General features: G+C 34.5%; 2 protein-coding genes across 10 annotated transcripts in view; one reads left to right on the plus strand and one right to left on the minus strand.

Moving 5' to 3' along the window:
* Positions 1 to 17,873, minus strand: part of LOC106662796 — a 371,911-nt gene that overhangs the window by 268,559 nt on the left and 85,479 nt on the right. The gene's annotated exons all lie outside the window — the stretch shown is intronic.
* LOC106662797 (glycine-rich cell wall structural protein 1-like) lies at positions 9,375 to 11,562 on the plus strand. Its single transcript, XM_014387138.1, has 3 exons — positions 9,375 to 9,393; positions 9,846 to 9,937; positions 10,012 to 11,562. Exons 1-3 carry the CDS (start codon positions 9,385 to 9,387, stop codon positions 11,501 to 11,503), a joined length of 1,593 nt encoding a protein of 530 aa, XP_014242624.1. The 5' UTR covers positions 9,375 to 9,384; the 3' UTR covers positions 11,504 to 11,562.

Below are 17,873 nucleotides of genomic sequence, written 5' to 3' on the forward strand. Positions count from 1 at the left end.
GGCCGTAGCTTAGAGGAGATTTTATAGTCCAATTGTTTGCAAAAATGGTTCGAACATTTATCAGTACAATATTTAATAGTATTAATGTGATAAAAAAAAGAATAATCAGAAATAATAATATTTTTATAGAATTGTAGTTAACTCATGCCCTTATTACTATTATCTCATTAACATAATTAAGCTCTTTTCAATTAATTAAGGTTTTGGTTGAGATAAAAAAGTCAATGTCACATGCGGGATTCGAACCCACGACCATTGGCTAAATACGCCGCTGCTCTACCACTTTAGCTATCGTGACTTCTTAAGTGGTCGAGCAGTATTTAGCCGAAGGTTCGAATCCCGCTTGTGACACTGACTTTTTTATCTCAACAAAACCCTTAACTGAAAAGAATTTATTTGGCCAAGCGAAACACGAAACCTAATAAAATTAAAATAAAATATAATTAAGCTTGATTGATTGTCAATATAATCGAGTTTTTATGAAACATATCATACTCACGTTACAGATTTAATTGAATTAATTAATTGCAATTTTTCTCATCTCCTCAAAGTAAATTTAAAATTCCCGTTATCATCCTCCTCCAATTCCGAGGGATGGTGAGCCAGAGTAATTAGTGTTTTAGCTATTTCCGTAGCTAACCTTAGCCCCGGCCTCTTTAATTTATCAGAAGGTCCTACCAAACAAGTTTGACCCAATTTGGCAATCCGACCCTAAGCTCCTTTCTTTCTCAGCCGAAACTGGAGGCCTTACTCGTTCATTTTACAGTGGTGCATAGCAGACTGCTATTTGTGCGTTAATAAACCCAAACTTTTTATCAGATGAACACTTAATTATTCTCAAAATATTGTTTAGGATTTAGCTCTCTTTTTTTTAATGTAAATATCACAGGACGTTGCAGAGATTGTTGATTAAACTTGCAATTGAAACTTTGCCATGTCATTTGTTAAAAAGGTAATTACACTACAAATTATATATAAATTTTATAAAACTTTCTATTTAAGAGAAAAGTCTTTTTGTAAGGGAATAAAAAAACAGAAGAAAGTCAACAAACATGATGAACAAATACAGTGCGCTGAAAATCTATTATCTGGACTTGGTGGAAAAGAAGTTCTTGAGAAAAAGTGCAGGCAACATTTCTGTTTTATCTAAAAGTTGTAGCTTGTGATAAAGATTAGAAGAATCACGCGTGTGTTTTTTTATATATTCATAAAATTACATAAGGAATTACGGTGTTCGATTAAATATTACAAGGCAAAGTGTACGGTTTTAAGCATGTGGCTTATTCATAAAAGCTGTAACCAAAGAAAATTAATTATTAAATAAGCTTTTCCAAAGACGAGTTTTCTCCAACTTTGCAAGCTCCTGAATTAATTATTGGATTAGAAAACATTTTATGGCAATCGTTTCACTGGAAGCCTAAAGAAGTCCGAAGAGCAACAGTTGACTTGGCAACAAGTGAACCCTGTTTACACAGATACAAGATGATTCGCTTTGAGGCAGTTCGTGCCCAAACCGAAGCGATTCTAGTTTAATTTCCTTGGTTAAATTATTGTCTCCTTTCAGCCTCACTTTAGCAAAGTTTTACGAAGTTTATAAATTGTTTGTTATGATTATTTATTTTTTGTATTTTTTTACGTTCGGCGTGAGTGACATGGTTAAAAATTAACCGCGTTGTTTCAAACTTTCTAACTACGGACCTGTCGTATAAATAACATTACACGTTTAAGTTGTATTGTTTTGGTGAAACAAAAAAACTGAAAACCTTTTGTTTTTCACCAGTAGAAATTGACTTGGTAGTCTGAGAAGCTCTTACATGTCAGGTATACGGTCGATAGTTGGCATCCCGAGAGTCTGAACTGAAGAAGGATCAACGCAACCAGACTCAGAATCGGCTATACGCGGTTGAAACGGAACTCTTACTTTTATTTCAAAGCTCCGTCATAAGAATTCCTCAATCTATCCCACTTCATTGAATGGTGTCATCCCTTTGCTCCATATAGGAATCGAGTAGGATATAAGATTTGTGCTCGAGTATGGTGGCGAATCTTTGGTCTCTTTACTTGTATTCTTGGACAAAACAGGTCCAAGAATATATATATATATATTAATNTATATAAAATCTAAAACCCTCTGTGTTCCTAACTAACCATGTTTAACTTCACTTTTTCAACTTTTTACTTTCATATTAACTCTTTCTTTGATTTATTAAAGGGTAGATGATATGAAATGTAAGCATGGGAAATAAAATTCCATCAATTAAAAAACAAATACATATGAAATAATATAGCTGTTAGAAGAACATATGAAAATTACTGTTGAATTACTCTTAAAAGTTATATAAAATCAAATATAAAAACAAAAAAAAATTTGTTTTAATTTAAGATTGTGTAATTTTCAATTATAAAAAAGAATTATTTGTTTTTATATTTAATTTTATAAGATATATTTATATTATTGTAATTAATTTCCATATGATTTTACGAGCACAATTATTTTATATTTAAAGAAACCTCAAATTAAAGGAACAATTATTTGTTTTTATATTCAATTTTATACAACGTGTCTTTTTAATTGTAAAATATAATTGTTTAAAGAAATGTTTACTAAAGGGTTAATTTAAAGAGAAGAAAGGTTATTTTGAAGCTTAAAAGAGATCATTTGAAATTAAAACGAGTTCATTTGTTACCAAAAAGGAAAATTCTAATTAAAAAAGTTAATTTATGGAAATAAGATTAGTCCGAGAAAAAAGCTTTATAGTTGGACTTATTGGGTATAGATGTATTTTTTCTTAACTGTTTCGAGAGAATGTATTTATAAGCGTGAATGTGTAGTACAAGTACTTCAATAACGGTGTATTAAGTACCCCATCGAACCTCAATAATTTTAGTTAGTGCATATGTAGTTTTTCATAACTGTATTGGGTACTGGATATTATTCCATCACCCTCACCCTACTCGAGTTCATGGTATTTACATAAATAAGAAAGAGTTTATTTAAGAATGAGTGGGCATTTAAAACTAGGTTAAAACTGCATGACTGGAAGATCTTCTTGGGTGGTAACGTTCAACGTTGTTATCCATATCCACGATTAGGGCTGGAAGTAGTTACTAGTTTCAATTATTATTATTAGACATATATAAAAAAGTTAAAAAGGACTTTTAACAAATGGACAAACGGAAGCCCGAGAGTTACTCCGTTTGTCATTAATGGAAGTTTAGATTTTAAACCACTACATGGTTTAAAATTGCTTGAAGGGCGTCAATCCTTGGCTCCATATAGTGAGTGAGTAGGATGCCATCCGATATGAAAATTGTGCTCGAGTAGGTCATTGAATATTTGGACTACTTGAATGCATAATATAAGAAGGGATATATTTAAGAATGAGAGAGTGAGTGAAAATAGGTTAAAACTGCATGAGTAAAACGTGAAATGACCTGGTTGTCGGATGCTATGGTACGGATAAGATCGTTGTCTCACTCCGAACCACTAAAACTTCCGACGGAGTGTTTGAAGTCATCTGTTCGGTTCCTAGTTTTAATTCTTTAATAAACTGAAATAGTGAAAACAGAAACAGATTTTAAGACAAAACCGTTTTGCGGTAATGCCTCGACAAATAAATAGTACTAATTAATAACAACTTTATAGTCCTCTGTTAAAGATTAAACCGGATTTGAGCCTAACCCTGGAATAATAGCGACTGCCGCTGTATAATCCCCTATTACCATTAACCCAAAAAGGGCAAATTAGTACACTTACATCAATAATAATGGGTAAAATGTGTGCACCTAATGCGACTGCAGTAATACCACCAATAAATAACCAAAAAAAGGAATAGCTTTAAGTGCATAATGTTTCTTTTTTCAAATCGTACAAACAGTCGGAAAAAATTTCATTATACACCACTAGTTTGCATTTAGAGCCACGTATTTAATATCACTGATTTTTAGAGCACGTTTTGGAAGATAAAACATTTGGTTTCTTACATTTTGGAAATGTATTTCCAAATTAGGCAAAACAAATAATTTGATTTGTTTGAAATCAAGGCTGGCGTAGGACAAGGTCACATTCTAGGCCCCCTACTTTTCGGTTACAAATGACCGACCACAGATGGAAAACATAACCATCGCACACCTGCCTTATCTATGGAAAAAGGTATAGATACATCGGACTCGACAGAAACTTGGAACATCATAAAAGAAGAACAAAAATCCGTACATGCTATCTTCACAAGTGAAAAGTTAATTGATATACCAGTTCAATAGTTCAACTGTAAAGTAGTACCATCCCAGCCCTCAATGAAATATTTGGTTATGAGACTAAGAAAAAATCAAATTAAAACGTACAAACCCAAGAGGAAAAGAATGAATCAATACAAAATAAAATTGTGGTTTATAATCATGTATTAAAACATATATGAATGTATAGTGACTCTATTGTGCCAAGATAATGAATTCTCTCATACTACTTCGGTTTCAAAATATGGTAGATGCTTCTTGGTATTTACGCAATAGTGACACAAAGATCTGATCTTCCTTCAAAGCCTCTCGAACGGCGTGGCAAGCAAGTGTTCTACAATACATAGTGATCAGATTGTATAACGACTGAAAAGGAGTTTGTGGCTGTTTGAGTTAGTTTTTTTAAAAGCTACGTCTATCCATTGCTATTATTATAATTATTAGCTAGTTAAAAATGAACAACGAATCGCATTTGGCCAGTTTTAACTAATATATAAGAAATAATATATATATATATATATATATATATATATATAGTGTGTGTGTGTGTGTAATTAACCGTATAAACCGAAATCGCACGGTTTTTCTTGATTTTTTTTTAAGCAAAAAACCTTCTGCTGAGCCTTTTTAACACGATGAATATCAAATTAATGTATGTCTCCGCTTGGACAAACCTCGAAAATTTGTCCACTTCCGCTTTATGGAAATTCACAGTGTAAACGACTTCCCTACCATTGTCTCGTGTACATATCACAATGAAATATTACCAGATAAAGCTTTTAATAAAACAAAAGCTAAATTTATTTTATGTTATATTTATTATTATTGTATTATACTACTTAGTAAACTGTCCGATAAGAACAATAAGATTATTTTTAGTTTTAGGTTGGTTTTTATTATGTCGTTGTATTTATCAGTTAATCTTTTATATTGGTTGCAGAATTCTTTTAATTGATCCTATTAAATGCGTTTTATTACAGTAATATTGAGTTGTTGTCTCTTGTGAAATAGACTAAACTATCGTAATTTTTTGAAGAGGCTCGCAACGTATGTTTTCATTTTTCTGCATGAATGTGTTTAACACTTCCTCTGGAGTATTCTTTCCGCCCCTTGATATTTTTTAATTGAGGATTTTTTTAATTCCTAAAAAGCTCGACTACAGAAGTGAACGTATTTTTTCATACTTTCCCTTTCTCTAAATTTTTACTATAAAATAAACATTTATGTCCCAGAAATTCTGATTTATGTACCACACCTTGGCAAGAACGAACTATAATGTAAAATGTTTTTAACCTTAAAGTTATTCAATTAATTAATATTTATGAAAGATATTGGTTGAGACTAACTAGAGATTACTGCATATTTCACCGAAATCGATGATGCATTAAAAATTTATAACTCAGAGTATTTCTTTAGGCTGGACCGCTGTGAAAAGGCCCTTAAAGTATTGATACTAGGTACAATCTTATATAACGCCGCCACTACGTGGGCTAACAGGAACGGCAATACGCTATTTATATTTTATGGGCAATAGATGAAAGTTTGCTTTTCAATGTTGTTAACAAAATCAGTAATGCATAAGAGCGCAGTTTATTGCAAAATCAAATCTACTGTTTTTAAGTTATTTATCAATAAACATTTGATTTTTTATGTACGAGGCAACAGTACAAAATATATTTCGAAAACCTTCGGCATCTGGGAAACCGCGAGTGCAACCGGAACTATGTTAAATTTCAATCAAACCGATCTTTCGACCAAATAAATCAGTAGCAGTATGTACTTCTCGATGAAATAGTTTGTAGGCGGCTATTTATTGCTCACGCGGATCCACTATTTAAGCCATGCACGAAATTACATCGAGGACGATCCCAAATTTCTAATTATATTTCATTCAAACTTTAAAGCAATATTTATTGTCACGAGCGGTATTCGAACCCACGATCTTCGGATCAATTCGCCCCTGCTCTAACCACTTGAGCTATTTAGTCAGAAATCGTGAGATGCGGTCTGGTGTGATGTAGGTTTCAGAAAATGATTTTCTGAAACCTACATCACACCAGACCGCATCTCACGATTTCTGAATAATTATCGATTAACGGTCACTAATCACCGCACACTTAAGCTATCGTGACTTCGATCCACTCGGATATCAACTTCCCGTCTCAACCTACAGCCTTTCTAATTTTCTTTCCTCTTTTGCCATTTTTCAAATGTCGTGTAATCAGGATTCAATTCTCAGCGTCATATGAAGTGGCCAAGGGGAGCTGTTAGTGAAGTTATACCTCGGTTTACTTAAGGCCTTCGGCTAAATACGCCGCTGCTCTACCACTTGAGCTATCGTGACTTCGATCCTCTCGGACACCAACTCTCTATCTCAACCTACAACCGTTTTCCCACTCTTTGCCATTTTCCAATTTCGTGTAATCGGATTGGATTCTCAACGACTTATGAAATGGCCACGGAGAGCTTTTTCGTGAAGTGATACTTCTTTTACTTTTTAAATATTAATCCATTTACGTTTGCGTGGTCAATTGACCAAGTTACTTCTTTCAATCAATTAATTATTCTTTCTATGTAAGGTCTTGGTTGAGATAAATCGGCGTATTTAGCCGAAGGTCGTGGGTTCGAATCCCGCTAGTGTCACTGACTTTTTTATCTCAACCAAGACCTTACATAGAAAGAATAATTAATTGATTGAAAGAAGTAACTTGGTCAATTGTCCACGAAAACGTAAATGAGTTATTTTTATTGTTCATACAAAAACACAGTTAGTTGTGACTAACAGTCATGTCGGTGGGTCGATAACTTCCAGCCCTGCTCAAGGGCTGAAGTTAATAAACAACCAATGAGAAAAAATGTGCTAACGAAGCGGCTACGTCAACACCAAAAGCAAAGGCTGCATCACCTTCTAATCAATAGATTTGTAACTTCCGAATTCATGATTTGCAATTAATTTAGGTAATGGGTTCATATACTAGGTTGATTTCCGGACACTTACAAAGAGACATGGGTTAACAGATTTAATAAAATATTTTGTGGTGATACGAGGCCTAAATGAACTACAATCGTGTCTGACTGTATTTGACAATACACTCTGCAAACCGACAAAAATATATTTTAAGTAATTTATATAATTTTTTAAAAGTGGGTTTCTGTCTTTGTTACATCTTTCAAAAATATTATATATCAATCCAGTTATTTTCCTAACATAAAAAATTAAAGATGTAAAAAAAAGATCCTTCAATTAAAGCAACTAAATAAATTTATTTTTTCTCGCAAATATCCGGTTGTTCTGCTTAAAAATTCTTAATACCTGTGGGTTTTATCAAATTCAACATTACTACAACCGTTAAAAGCGTTATGTCCCCTCTTTGAGGATTTTAATTTTAGGCTATTAAAAGCTAGAAAACAAAAATAAAATCAAGAGAAAACCGTCAAATGCTTTATTTTCTATCGCAAATTATAATTATTTACGGGAGCCAGTACGAGTGGATAATTAGATTCTAAATGCTTGTAAAGTTTCGAGCAGATCGGTCGACCCGTCTTAAAGTTATCGCCATTTTTGTGGTTTTCAAAAAACTTTGGAAAAGCGTTTGGAAGGAAAAAGATTTTTTAATTTTCCCCAAAATTTGCATTCAGCGGTCCTTGAGGTAGCAAAAAAACAAAGATCAATTTTGTTACTTTGTGGCAAAATACTCTAACATACCTTGCAAGGCAAGGATAAGAAAATAATACCGTAGAGCATATTAATTGAAATTATATACATACAAAGTTGCAATAACCAAAAGCCGCTCCCAGTAAAGTAAACCCAAACAATTTTGGTTTGAACGAAACAATTCAGATTCGTATTAAGCACCTTCTTAAGTACAAATTTTTATATAAGTGAAATATAGGTTATTTTGGGTTAATAATCAAGGACATTTTTTCCCGATGACCGTTATTCCATTTAAAAATTCGGCATTCCATTTAAAAAACGTTACTCCGTCATAAAATATTTATTTAATAGATACGAATTTGCTGTTCGTAGATAGAATATTTTTCTGTTTTGCAAAATAGTAAGACCTTTTTCTACTCATTTAAAATTATTGGAAAAACGTAAGGGTTAAAATTTGGAGAAGAAAACCTTATTTTCAAAAAATCTTAAAACTTGTGAATTTAAATTATTTGAACAAATATAATTTAGATAGCTAAAGTTATAAATATTTATAAATTATAAGTTACATATATATTTATGTAATATTATATAGGCTAAAAAACCACTTTTTCAGAAATCTTAAAACGTGTGAATTTAGATTATTTGAAGAAATATATTTCAGATAGCTAAAATTAAGTATATTTATAAATTATAAGTTATATATATTTATATGGTGTTGTATAGTATAAAACCCCTCATTTGTCAGAAATCTTAAAACGCGTGAATTTAGATTATTTAGACAAATATATTTTAGATAGCTAAAATTATAAATATTTATAAATTATAAGTTATATATATTCATATAGTATTATATAGTATAANTTATAAATTATTAGTTATATATATTTATATAGTATTATATAGTATAAAAAACCTCATTTGTCAGAAATCTTAAAACGCGTGAATTTAAATTATCTAGACAAATATATTTTAGTCAAACCATGAGAAAGTAACGGAACAGGTGTCTATTTTTTTAAAGATGTGATCCACAGCAGATGAACGAATCCCTTTGGGAGAAAGTGATTATACAGAACAGAAAGAGTCAGGGAACCCGTGGAGAGTGGGGGCGGATTTTAGATGAAGTGAGTATATAAAGCAAGATCAGACCTCTGAAAATTATAACACAACCATATCTCATCACCAATACCAACATGGAGAGAGTGAGTACACATTCACTGTAACAAACGCTCTTTAGATTTATGGTAGATATTGGTTGATCCCAATATAAGTTCATGTTACGATCGTGTTTATCAGTAAATTTTCAAATAAAAACCGCGTGATTTTTAAATCAATAGAAATAACCACAATATCACACTGAAAATGTCTAAAAACTAACTATATTTGCAGTCATATAAAAGAAAAAGTGGGGATAATATTTAGGAGGGGAAACAGTATAAAAGGAAAGATTGTTTCTCTGAAAATTATAACAGCCAAATCTCTTCGCCAAAACGGTCATGGCAAGAGTGAGTACACATCGACTGTCTTGCGGTACTTTAGTCTACAATTTCGAGCAATAAAAATATTTATAAATCCATTTGGTCAACGAGAAATACTTGTAACAATATATGTAATGAGAAATTTTGGAAACAATATTTGTCATCTTAGTGATGAAAACTAGAACATCGTACACAAGACAAGTTTTTAAAATTCACATTTAAAAAGTTACAGAACTAAAACAATTTATAATCATAAATTTAACATTTTTCCATTTGTTTAACAAGATATTTTTACATATTTATTGTACCATGTTGCTCACTAGGAAAAGTCTCAGGAAATAGACGCCAAGACCCCTATTCTTCACGTTTTATTGTACATTCTTCAACAAAAAAATTGAAACAGTTCCTTTTAGAGGTTTTATAGGCTCTTTCCCTTCTATAATTAACAAAAATTTCTAATTAATTTCTTATCTTTTCAGGCGTTGTTTCTTCTCGGTTTGTGCTTGTTTGGTGATGTTGCGATTGCTCAGAAAAATTTCAGACCGTCTAGAGGTCTGAAACTAAGTTTAAGGTAATACAGTCAGTTGATATTTGTTTAAATCACCAAGGGATTGGTTTTTTATTGGTTATTTTTACAATGATTAGTGAAGGAGGTGGTGGAGAATATGGCGGTGTTGGAGGCTTCGGAAGCGAAGGAGGAAGTGGAGGATATTTTCAAAGCTGGATTCCGATGAACAGCGGAAACAGTGGATTTGGCGGCAAAGGCGGCTTCTCCTTTATAGACAGTGGATTCTCCTTGAGTTCCAATGGTGGAGGAGGAAGTAATGGAGGAGGAAATGGAGGAGGAAATGGAGGAGGAAATGGAGGAGGAAAAAGTGGATCTGGCAACGAAGGCGGTTTCTCCTTTGGAGGATTCTCCTTGAGTTCTACTAATGGAGGGGGAAGTAGTGATGGAGGAAATGGAGGCGGAAAAAATGGAGGAGGAGGAAGTGGTGGCAATGGTAATGGATCTGGCAACGAAGGCAGTTTCTCCTTTGGTGGATTCTCCTTGGGTTCTACTAATGGAGGGGGAAGTAGTAATGGAGGAAGTGGAAACGGAAAAAATGGAGGAGGAGGAAGTGGTGGCAATGGTAATGGATCTGGCAACGAAGGCGGTTTCTCCTTTGGTGGATTCTCCTTGGGTTCTACTAATGGAGGGGGAAGTAATAATGGCGGAAATGGAAACGGAAAAAATGGAGGAGGAGGAAGTGAAGGCAGTGGTAGTGGAAGCAGTGGTAATGGAGGTAGTAGTAATGGAGGAGGAAAAAGTGGAGGAGGAAGTGGTGGAGGTGGATTACCTATCGAATTAGACGAATTCGAAACCCTTTCCCACGGCGGGGGTAGCAGCAGTGGCAGTAGCAACGGCGGCAGTAATGGCGGCAGCAACAACGGCGGCAGCAGTAGTGGAGGCAACAGCGGCGGCAGTAATGGCGGCAGCAGCGGTGGTGGGTTCAGCGAAGGACAGGAATTCTTCTTTGGTGGTGGATCTAGCGGTCATGGTCTCTCATTCGACGGAGGATCAAACGAAGGTCATGGTCTCTACTTCGACGACTTATCAAGCGGTGGTCACGGATTTTCCTTCGGCGGTGGCCCTAGTGAAGGTCACGGTGTTCTTTTGTCACATGGTCACGGTGATTTCGGAGGACACGGACATTTCGATTTGAGTGGTATCGGTTTAGAGCACGGTCCACATTCGAGCGGAGGATACGGAGGTGGATATGAAGGCGGCTTCGAAGGATACGAAGGCGGTCATGATTCTCACGTTTACGAAGTCACAAAAACTGTTCCCTACCACAAAACCGTCAAAGTACATGTACCGCATCCAGTCCCTCACCCAGTCGCTGTACATGTTCCTATCAAAATCCCCCATCCCTACGCTGTAAAAATCCCAGTACCGGTGAGGGTCGAAAAAACCGTTCAAGTCCCTGTCGAGAAAATCGTCCGTTACCCAGTTGAAAAACCCGTCCCTTACAAAGTTATTAAGAAAGTACCCTACCCCGTAGAACAACCTTACCCCGTTCCTGTACCCGTCTACAAGTACAAGACCGTCTACCACTCCAAGAGCACGCACAGAGGTCACCATAAATATTCTCAATAATTTCTGAAATCCAATTGTTATTGTTTTCTTGTTATTTTATTTATTAATTTAATATATTGTTTTTGTTATCGTCCCAAAAAGACAAAATATGACTGGAGTTATGTAGTTATAATATAATAAATATTTTTTTATATAAAAGAATGTCTTCACAATTCTTGCGCCTATATTCCATAATAGTTAATATTAATAATGATACCATCTAATAAAAATGCATGGACTCATCTCACTTGGAAATGAGAAATTGCATTCAAAGAGTTGAAGTACTAAAAATCAACTAAAGTTAATAAAAAAAATTTAAACCTTTATATCTTGCCAGCAGATTAACTTAGTTTTATATGTAATTTAAATTTATTTTATAAATTTAAAAAATTAATTAACTATTTTTCAAAAATTGGCTTGATCATTAGTCAAATAAAAACAGCAGCAAATCAAAATGAAAATACTTTACAAAATAATTCAAATTTCATGGAATAGTTTCTTGACTACGAACTATTGTAAGGAAAAAGTTAGTATTAATGGTACTCACTTGTCAAACAAAAATCTTAGCAGGCCCCTATTAAAACTATTACAGAATTACTGCAAGACTGAAATAATCTAGCCCCATAGAAATTATTATTTAGAGAATGATTTAGCAAAGATAAACCACTATAATTATATACTTCGGTAATAAAAATTATGAAGTAAGGCATAAATAAAGGGTTTTATATCTAACTTTAAATTCTATTGCCTCTCTTTTTTTTTAATTCTCCAGACACCTAAACTTTTACTTTTTGTTTAGCTCCTCATAAGCCAAAAAAATTTGATCTAACTATTCAAGATAGCAGGATACGAATAGGGGCCTTACTATTTCAAATTGCAAGATTCTCATCGACGTATCTTTTTTGAAAGGAAAAAGATAAATAAGGTGGTTCTCGGTTGCATAAGATGTCGATTTGCCGACAAACTATGTCGGGAAATAGTTTGTTGCAAATACCCTGAGTAAGGTGAAAAAGATCCGTTTGCAGCGTTGGTTCAGTGTAAAAAAAAACTTAAAAAATTGTATATTTATGAGTATCCTGTCGTTTGAAGCTAAGCCCCATTCGTTTCCCCCTATCCTCGAGAGATATGTCAAAACCTTGTGGTACATAAGGAACTACACAAAAAAGAAAAGCTCACGCTTGTCAGGGTTTTTCCATAAAATTTCTCACTAACACAATTAGGACAAGTGTTGAACTCATTCTGTACATCTTTACCTTTTTTTAAATAAAATTAAATTGGTCCTAAAATAATCAACTTTTGTATTGGGTTGTCCGGAAAATAATGCAGGATTTTGGTATTAAACAAAAAAAAAGAAACTAGTTACTTTAAAGCAATGTTCTTTAATCAAAATAATTTCCCATACTCTCAATACATTTCTCCCAACGTGTTGGTAACTTATTAATTCCGTCTGAGTAGAATTCAGAATTTTTAGAATTGATAAAGTCAATAAATGCATTTTCCAGTTCCGTTTGATTTTTGAATATTATGTGTTGTAAGTAGTGGTCCAGGTGTCTAAAAAAATGGTAGTCAGTAGGCGAGAGGTCCGGAGAGTAGGGTGGGTGAGGCAAAGTTTCATAGCCAAGCTCCAATAATTTTTGTGACGTTACACGTGACACATGTGGTCGAGCGTTGTCATGCAACAAAATGGGCCCTTTCCGATTGACCAAAGAGGGCTTCATTACTGCCAATTTCTGATGCATGGTATTAATTTGGTTACAGTATGATTCAGCATTGATGGTTTCGCCAGGATTTAAGAAGCTGTAGTGTATTAAACCAAATGAAGCCCACCATACCGTAACCATTACCTTTTTTTGATGAGTTGGGGGCTTTGGAAAATGTGGTCAGCGACGGTCGTTTTACTGACTTTGAGTTGCTCTGCAAGTTCTCGAACAGTTGTTTTGGGGTTTTCTTCCACCACTGATCGCAGAACATCATCATTAAGAGAGGAAGGCCTTCCACGACCTTCTTCATCTTCAAGGCTGAAATCTCCCTCCCGAAATTTTTTAAACCACCTTTGCACAGTGCACTCATTAACACAACCCTCGCTCCAGACTTGGTTAATGTTTCTAGCCGTTTGGGCTCCGCTTCGGCCGAGTTTAAACTCGTAAAAGAAAATCGTACGAAATTCTCGCTTTGACATTATAAGGATGACTGAATTATTTCCAAGTAGCGGAATGCTACAGAGGTAAACAAACAATATCATTTGGAAGAGGATTAATAAGTGTTGACATTCATACAAATGAGTAATCCTGTAAACGTAAACAGAATATTTTATATAGATTTTTTTAAATGAAAACTTAAAATCCTGCATTATTTTCCGGACAACCCAATATTTTATTTGATTGGATTTGGTTTCTGTTGGGTAGAGCCAAAACGAAGGTGGAAGAGGTCGAAAGCTTGGCAATTGTATGTACTAAGCCGGCACAAGGTCACTTACTGAAAAGTTCTCACTGAAGATGGTGCAATGAAAAAAGCGTTTGAATAACTCAACAAATCGGCGAGTGTAGATAGACAGAGTTTTGCCGGTTCAGGAATTATATAACATATGTATCATCATTGACCATATTTCTATTATCGAAACAAAAAATATTTTATCTAAGTTGCAAATTTATTATTTCTGAAAGGGTATGTATGCAAATCTTGCAGTTCTCGTTTAACGGTCATAGTTATTCAGCAATTTTTATTTTATTATTATGATTACTTCCTCTTTTCAAGCTGGATTCAAGCAAGTATTCTGTTTTTCATTTACTGTTCCCCGTATAGGAAAGTTTTTCCCGAAGTAATTCTATTTTCGGAAGCACGGATTATCAGTAGGATGGAGTTAAAAGCACGGTCTTCGTCATTTAAAGCTCTCGACTTAATGCAATTGAAATTCCGCAGCCCCCGTCAATTAAAACGACAATAAATACTGAATAATTAAAAAGTTGTGCAACGAGTATGTATGTATCTTAGGAGTTAGAGGCAGATGACATTCTAGGTATACCAAATGATGACACTATTTCAATGTACAATTGATACCAGAACGGGAAGAATGGGCCAAAGTAACACCACTAAAGGCAAATTCCTACTGGTACACTAACGGCTCCAAAACCGGCAAAGGTACCGGAGCTGGGGGTCTTTGGGATGAACTCCAAGACCGAAATGACGGTAAACCTAGGTAAATATGCTACACTTTCCAGTCTGAAATCATAGCGATTGCACAATGTGCCAGAGAAATAAAAAGGCTAGGAATACATTCCCGGACGATAGCCATTTTCTATGACAGCCAAGCGGCACTCATGCAAGGCGAAGGCAAAGAGTGTTTGGAAATGTATGGAGGCCCTGATAGAAGTCAGCGACACTAATGGCCTGACCCTGCTGGCGTGGGTCCCTGGATATTCGGGGCATAGAGGCAACGAAAAGGTTGACATGTTGGCCAAAAAGGGAGTCAACATGGACTCTATGGGTCCAGAACCCTACTGCGGCATAGCAGGATACATCTTAGAATGGATCCTTAATGAGTCAAAAACTTGGTGGAATAATACCACAGATATGAGGCACGCGAAGAGATTCATAGAAGAACCATCCGCAAAACTCACAAAAGAATTACTGGAAGGCAACCGCAACCGACCAGGATTCTGGTCGGACTCCAGACAGGGCACTGCCACTTAAGAAAGCACATGCACCGGAAAGGAGTACAGACAGAAGAACACTGTGCAGATACTGCCAGGAAGAGGAGGAGACCGCAGAACACATTTTATGTTTCTGTGGAGGTCTATGCAAGTGCTGGTTCCTGTAAGTAGGACAAGAAAAACCACAAGCAAGATCCTACACCAAGGAACCGCTGGCAAATCTTTCCGTAGTAGTACAGACAACACTCAAGGCTGAATTAACAGTAAAGTTATTTCCGTCAGGGGACTTCACGTCTAACTGATTGGAAACCGCAGACGAAAAGTTATAACTATTACCTATAACACACTTTTATTATTATTCTCAATTAAAATACCGGGCTGTACTGGGATTCGAACACAGAACCGGTAGGGTGGAAAATCAAAATCGGATGATAATCACCAGCCACGGCGGTCCAGGAAATAGTTTGTGTTAGAAACTTTTCCAATAATAAATAAGAATTTGATTCAACTTGTCTAAGCAGGTTTACATCTATAATGAACTAATTTAAATTATAAAAGGTGAAAATGCACAAATATTTGCACTAGTTCCGACGATGACACACGAATGTTTGAACATCTTATTAACTATTAGCAATCTTGTTCTTCTCTTCTTAGATAACTCAAATACAGTTAGGTTAAGTGGTGGGATTGTCAAGACGTAACATTTCTATTTTCTAATATTTTTCCATACGTGTTGGTTATGGTATCGGGTTATTTGAAAATATACTTCCTGGCACTTTCAAGCTGTTTTAAAAAGGAATGCTGGAAGTCATTTCCTGGTCCGCTATCAATAGCACACTTGACCATCAAACCAGCCACACCTAGTGAACGGGTCAGTTTTTTTTTTTTTTTCAAAGAGAGAAAGTAATTTGAAACTGAAACAAGTTCAAAATGAAAGTACTTTCCAGAATCCACAAATTGTCTAATTGGCCTGGCCGGTCAGAATTCAACCATTAGCGTAGTACGCAAATATGTGCTGAACAGGTTTATTGAATTTATTTTATAGACAACGGCTTTATTCATTTCTTTTTAAAAGTATTTTTCTAAATATGAGAATGTGAAGAATGAATTTGAAAATGGAAAATTTTGAGATTCCGTTTAATTTTGTCTAATATTGTACCAACGTTACCAAGCGTCGCCTTTTTTCTTAAATGTTTTTTATTCATTCTTCTTCTCCATTATGGGTCAATTATTTTGTATGTTTATTCAAGCCCGAATAAAAGGTATAGTTTATATTTATAGCGACGTTTCTGCCTCTTTTATGCTGTAGCCATCCCAAAATATTTGCTTGTGTTTTTATAAATTGTTATCTTTTGATTTGTCATAAAATAAAATTATATCAAATCAACATAGGTGGTAACATATCACGTGGTTGGTCACTTGCAAGGATTTACATTCTTCTTAGGAAAAAATGAAAGAAAAATAAAATCAGTTATATCCTCCCTAACCAAGTTATGTTCTTCGTGATTCAAGAATGATTTATTGCAACTTGCAAATTTATTTCAATCAAATAGAATGGGTTTAATATTCTGTGTTTATATTTTGTCTATGCAAGGCTATCCTCATAATAATTATAATTTTTTATACGCTCAAACAGACTTAATGATCAAGTGCAGACTTAATTTTCAGTTGATCGTTTGACGTCGGAAAGATTAATTTTAAGGATGAAGAGATTTTCTTCTTTTTTGACTATGGTCTTTTTTTCACTGCAACCTAGAAGATCTATTGTGTAACTGACCTTTCTCTATTTCCACACCTCACAAAATTCACTATTCTTACGTTTTCGGCCTTACACATTGAAGTCACATAATGTTTTGATGTTTCTGCTTATTCAATACAGAATCAACTAGTTTTTGTCTCAATTTTTCCCAATTTCCAAATAGTACTAAGGAGAGCAGGACGTCAGTCGTTTTAGCGAATAAAAGTACTGATTTTCAGGCTCCAATATTTTTATGTTTGTTTATGTTATCATTAACTTCAAAATTTACTAAATAACGTGAAACTCTTACGAATTCCGGAAAGTAAATTTTTATTTATTTGTTCCACAGTACCACAAAAAATTTCAGATAACTAAGCAAAATAGAACAGGAATTTTTTATATGTAGCCCAACTAGACTTTCAACTTTCAACTGCCATGTAATCTTCTTATTTTTCCTTTTGGGTTTTGATTGGCCTCAATAAGACACTTCATGGTCGTAACTGTTTTATCCTTAACAACATAGAGTAAACTATTCTTAGCACAGCCCAGATTCTCGAAGTAATTTAAGTTCCTTGAGGATACTGATCCTCTTGAAACGCAAAGGACCATTCTCTTGAGTGGCAATATACAAAATCTGGTGTACAGGTTTTGAACAAGGTAGTTGAAATAGCTCCAAAAATAGAAGGGTATGCCTAAATATAGTAATAATAATTGTTGTAAAAAAATTAATTGAAAAAGCTCATAAAAACTGAAACTCTTGGCGACGGAGCGGATTGCTCCTTGGCCTAGCCATGGAAATTTCTTTTGTCAAAAATTTTATTTATGGCATTTCACACAGCACACAAAAACAAATTCAAAAGCGAAACGCTTGGAAAGAAGTACGCAAAATCGCAGTCGTCTGAACCAGGCTGGCAAAAAGCAAACCTAGGATTGAAAGAGGAAAATAGATTGGCTCAAGAGTGTGACAGGAAGATTTGTTGTCCCCAGCTGAAAAGGATGAGTA

This window comes from Cimex lectularius, unplaced genomic scaffold, assembly GCF_000648675.2.
Source record: "Cimex lectularius strain Harlan isolate CLEC.00 unplaced genomic scaffold, Clec_2.1 scaffold73, whole genome shotgun sequence".
Lineage (NCBI taxonomy): Eukaryota > Metazoa > Arthropoda > Insecta > Hemiptera > Cimicidae > Cimex > Cimex lectularius.

Coding starts and splice junctions, on each gene's coding strand:
- LOC106662797 (XM_014387138.1), top strand. Junction 9,938..10,011: donor GGTCTGAAACTAAGTTTAAG/GTAATACAGTCA, acceptor TACAATGATTAG/TGAAGGAGGTGGTGGAGAAT.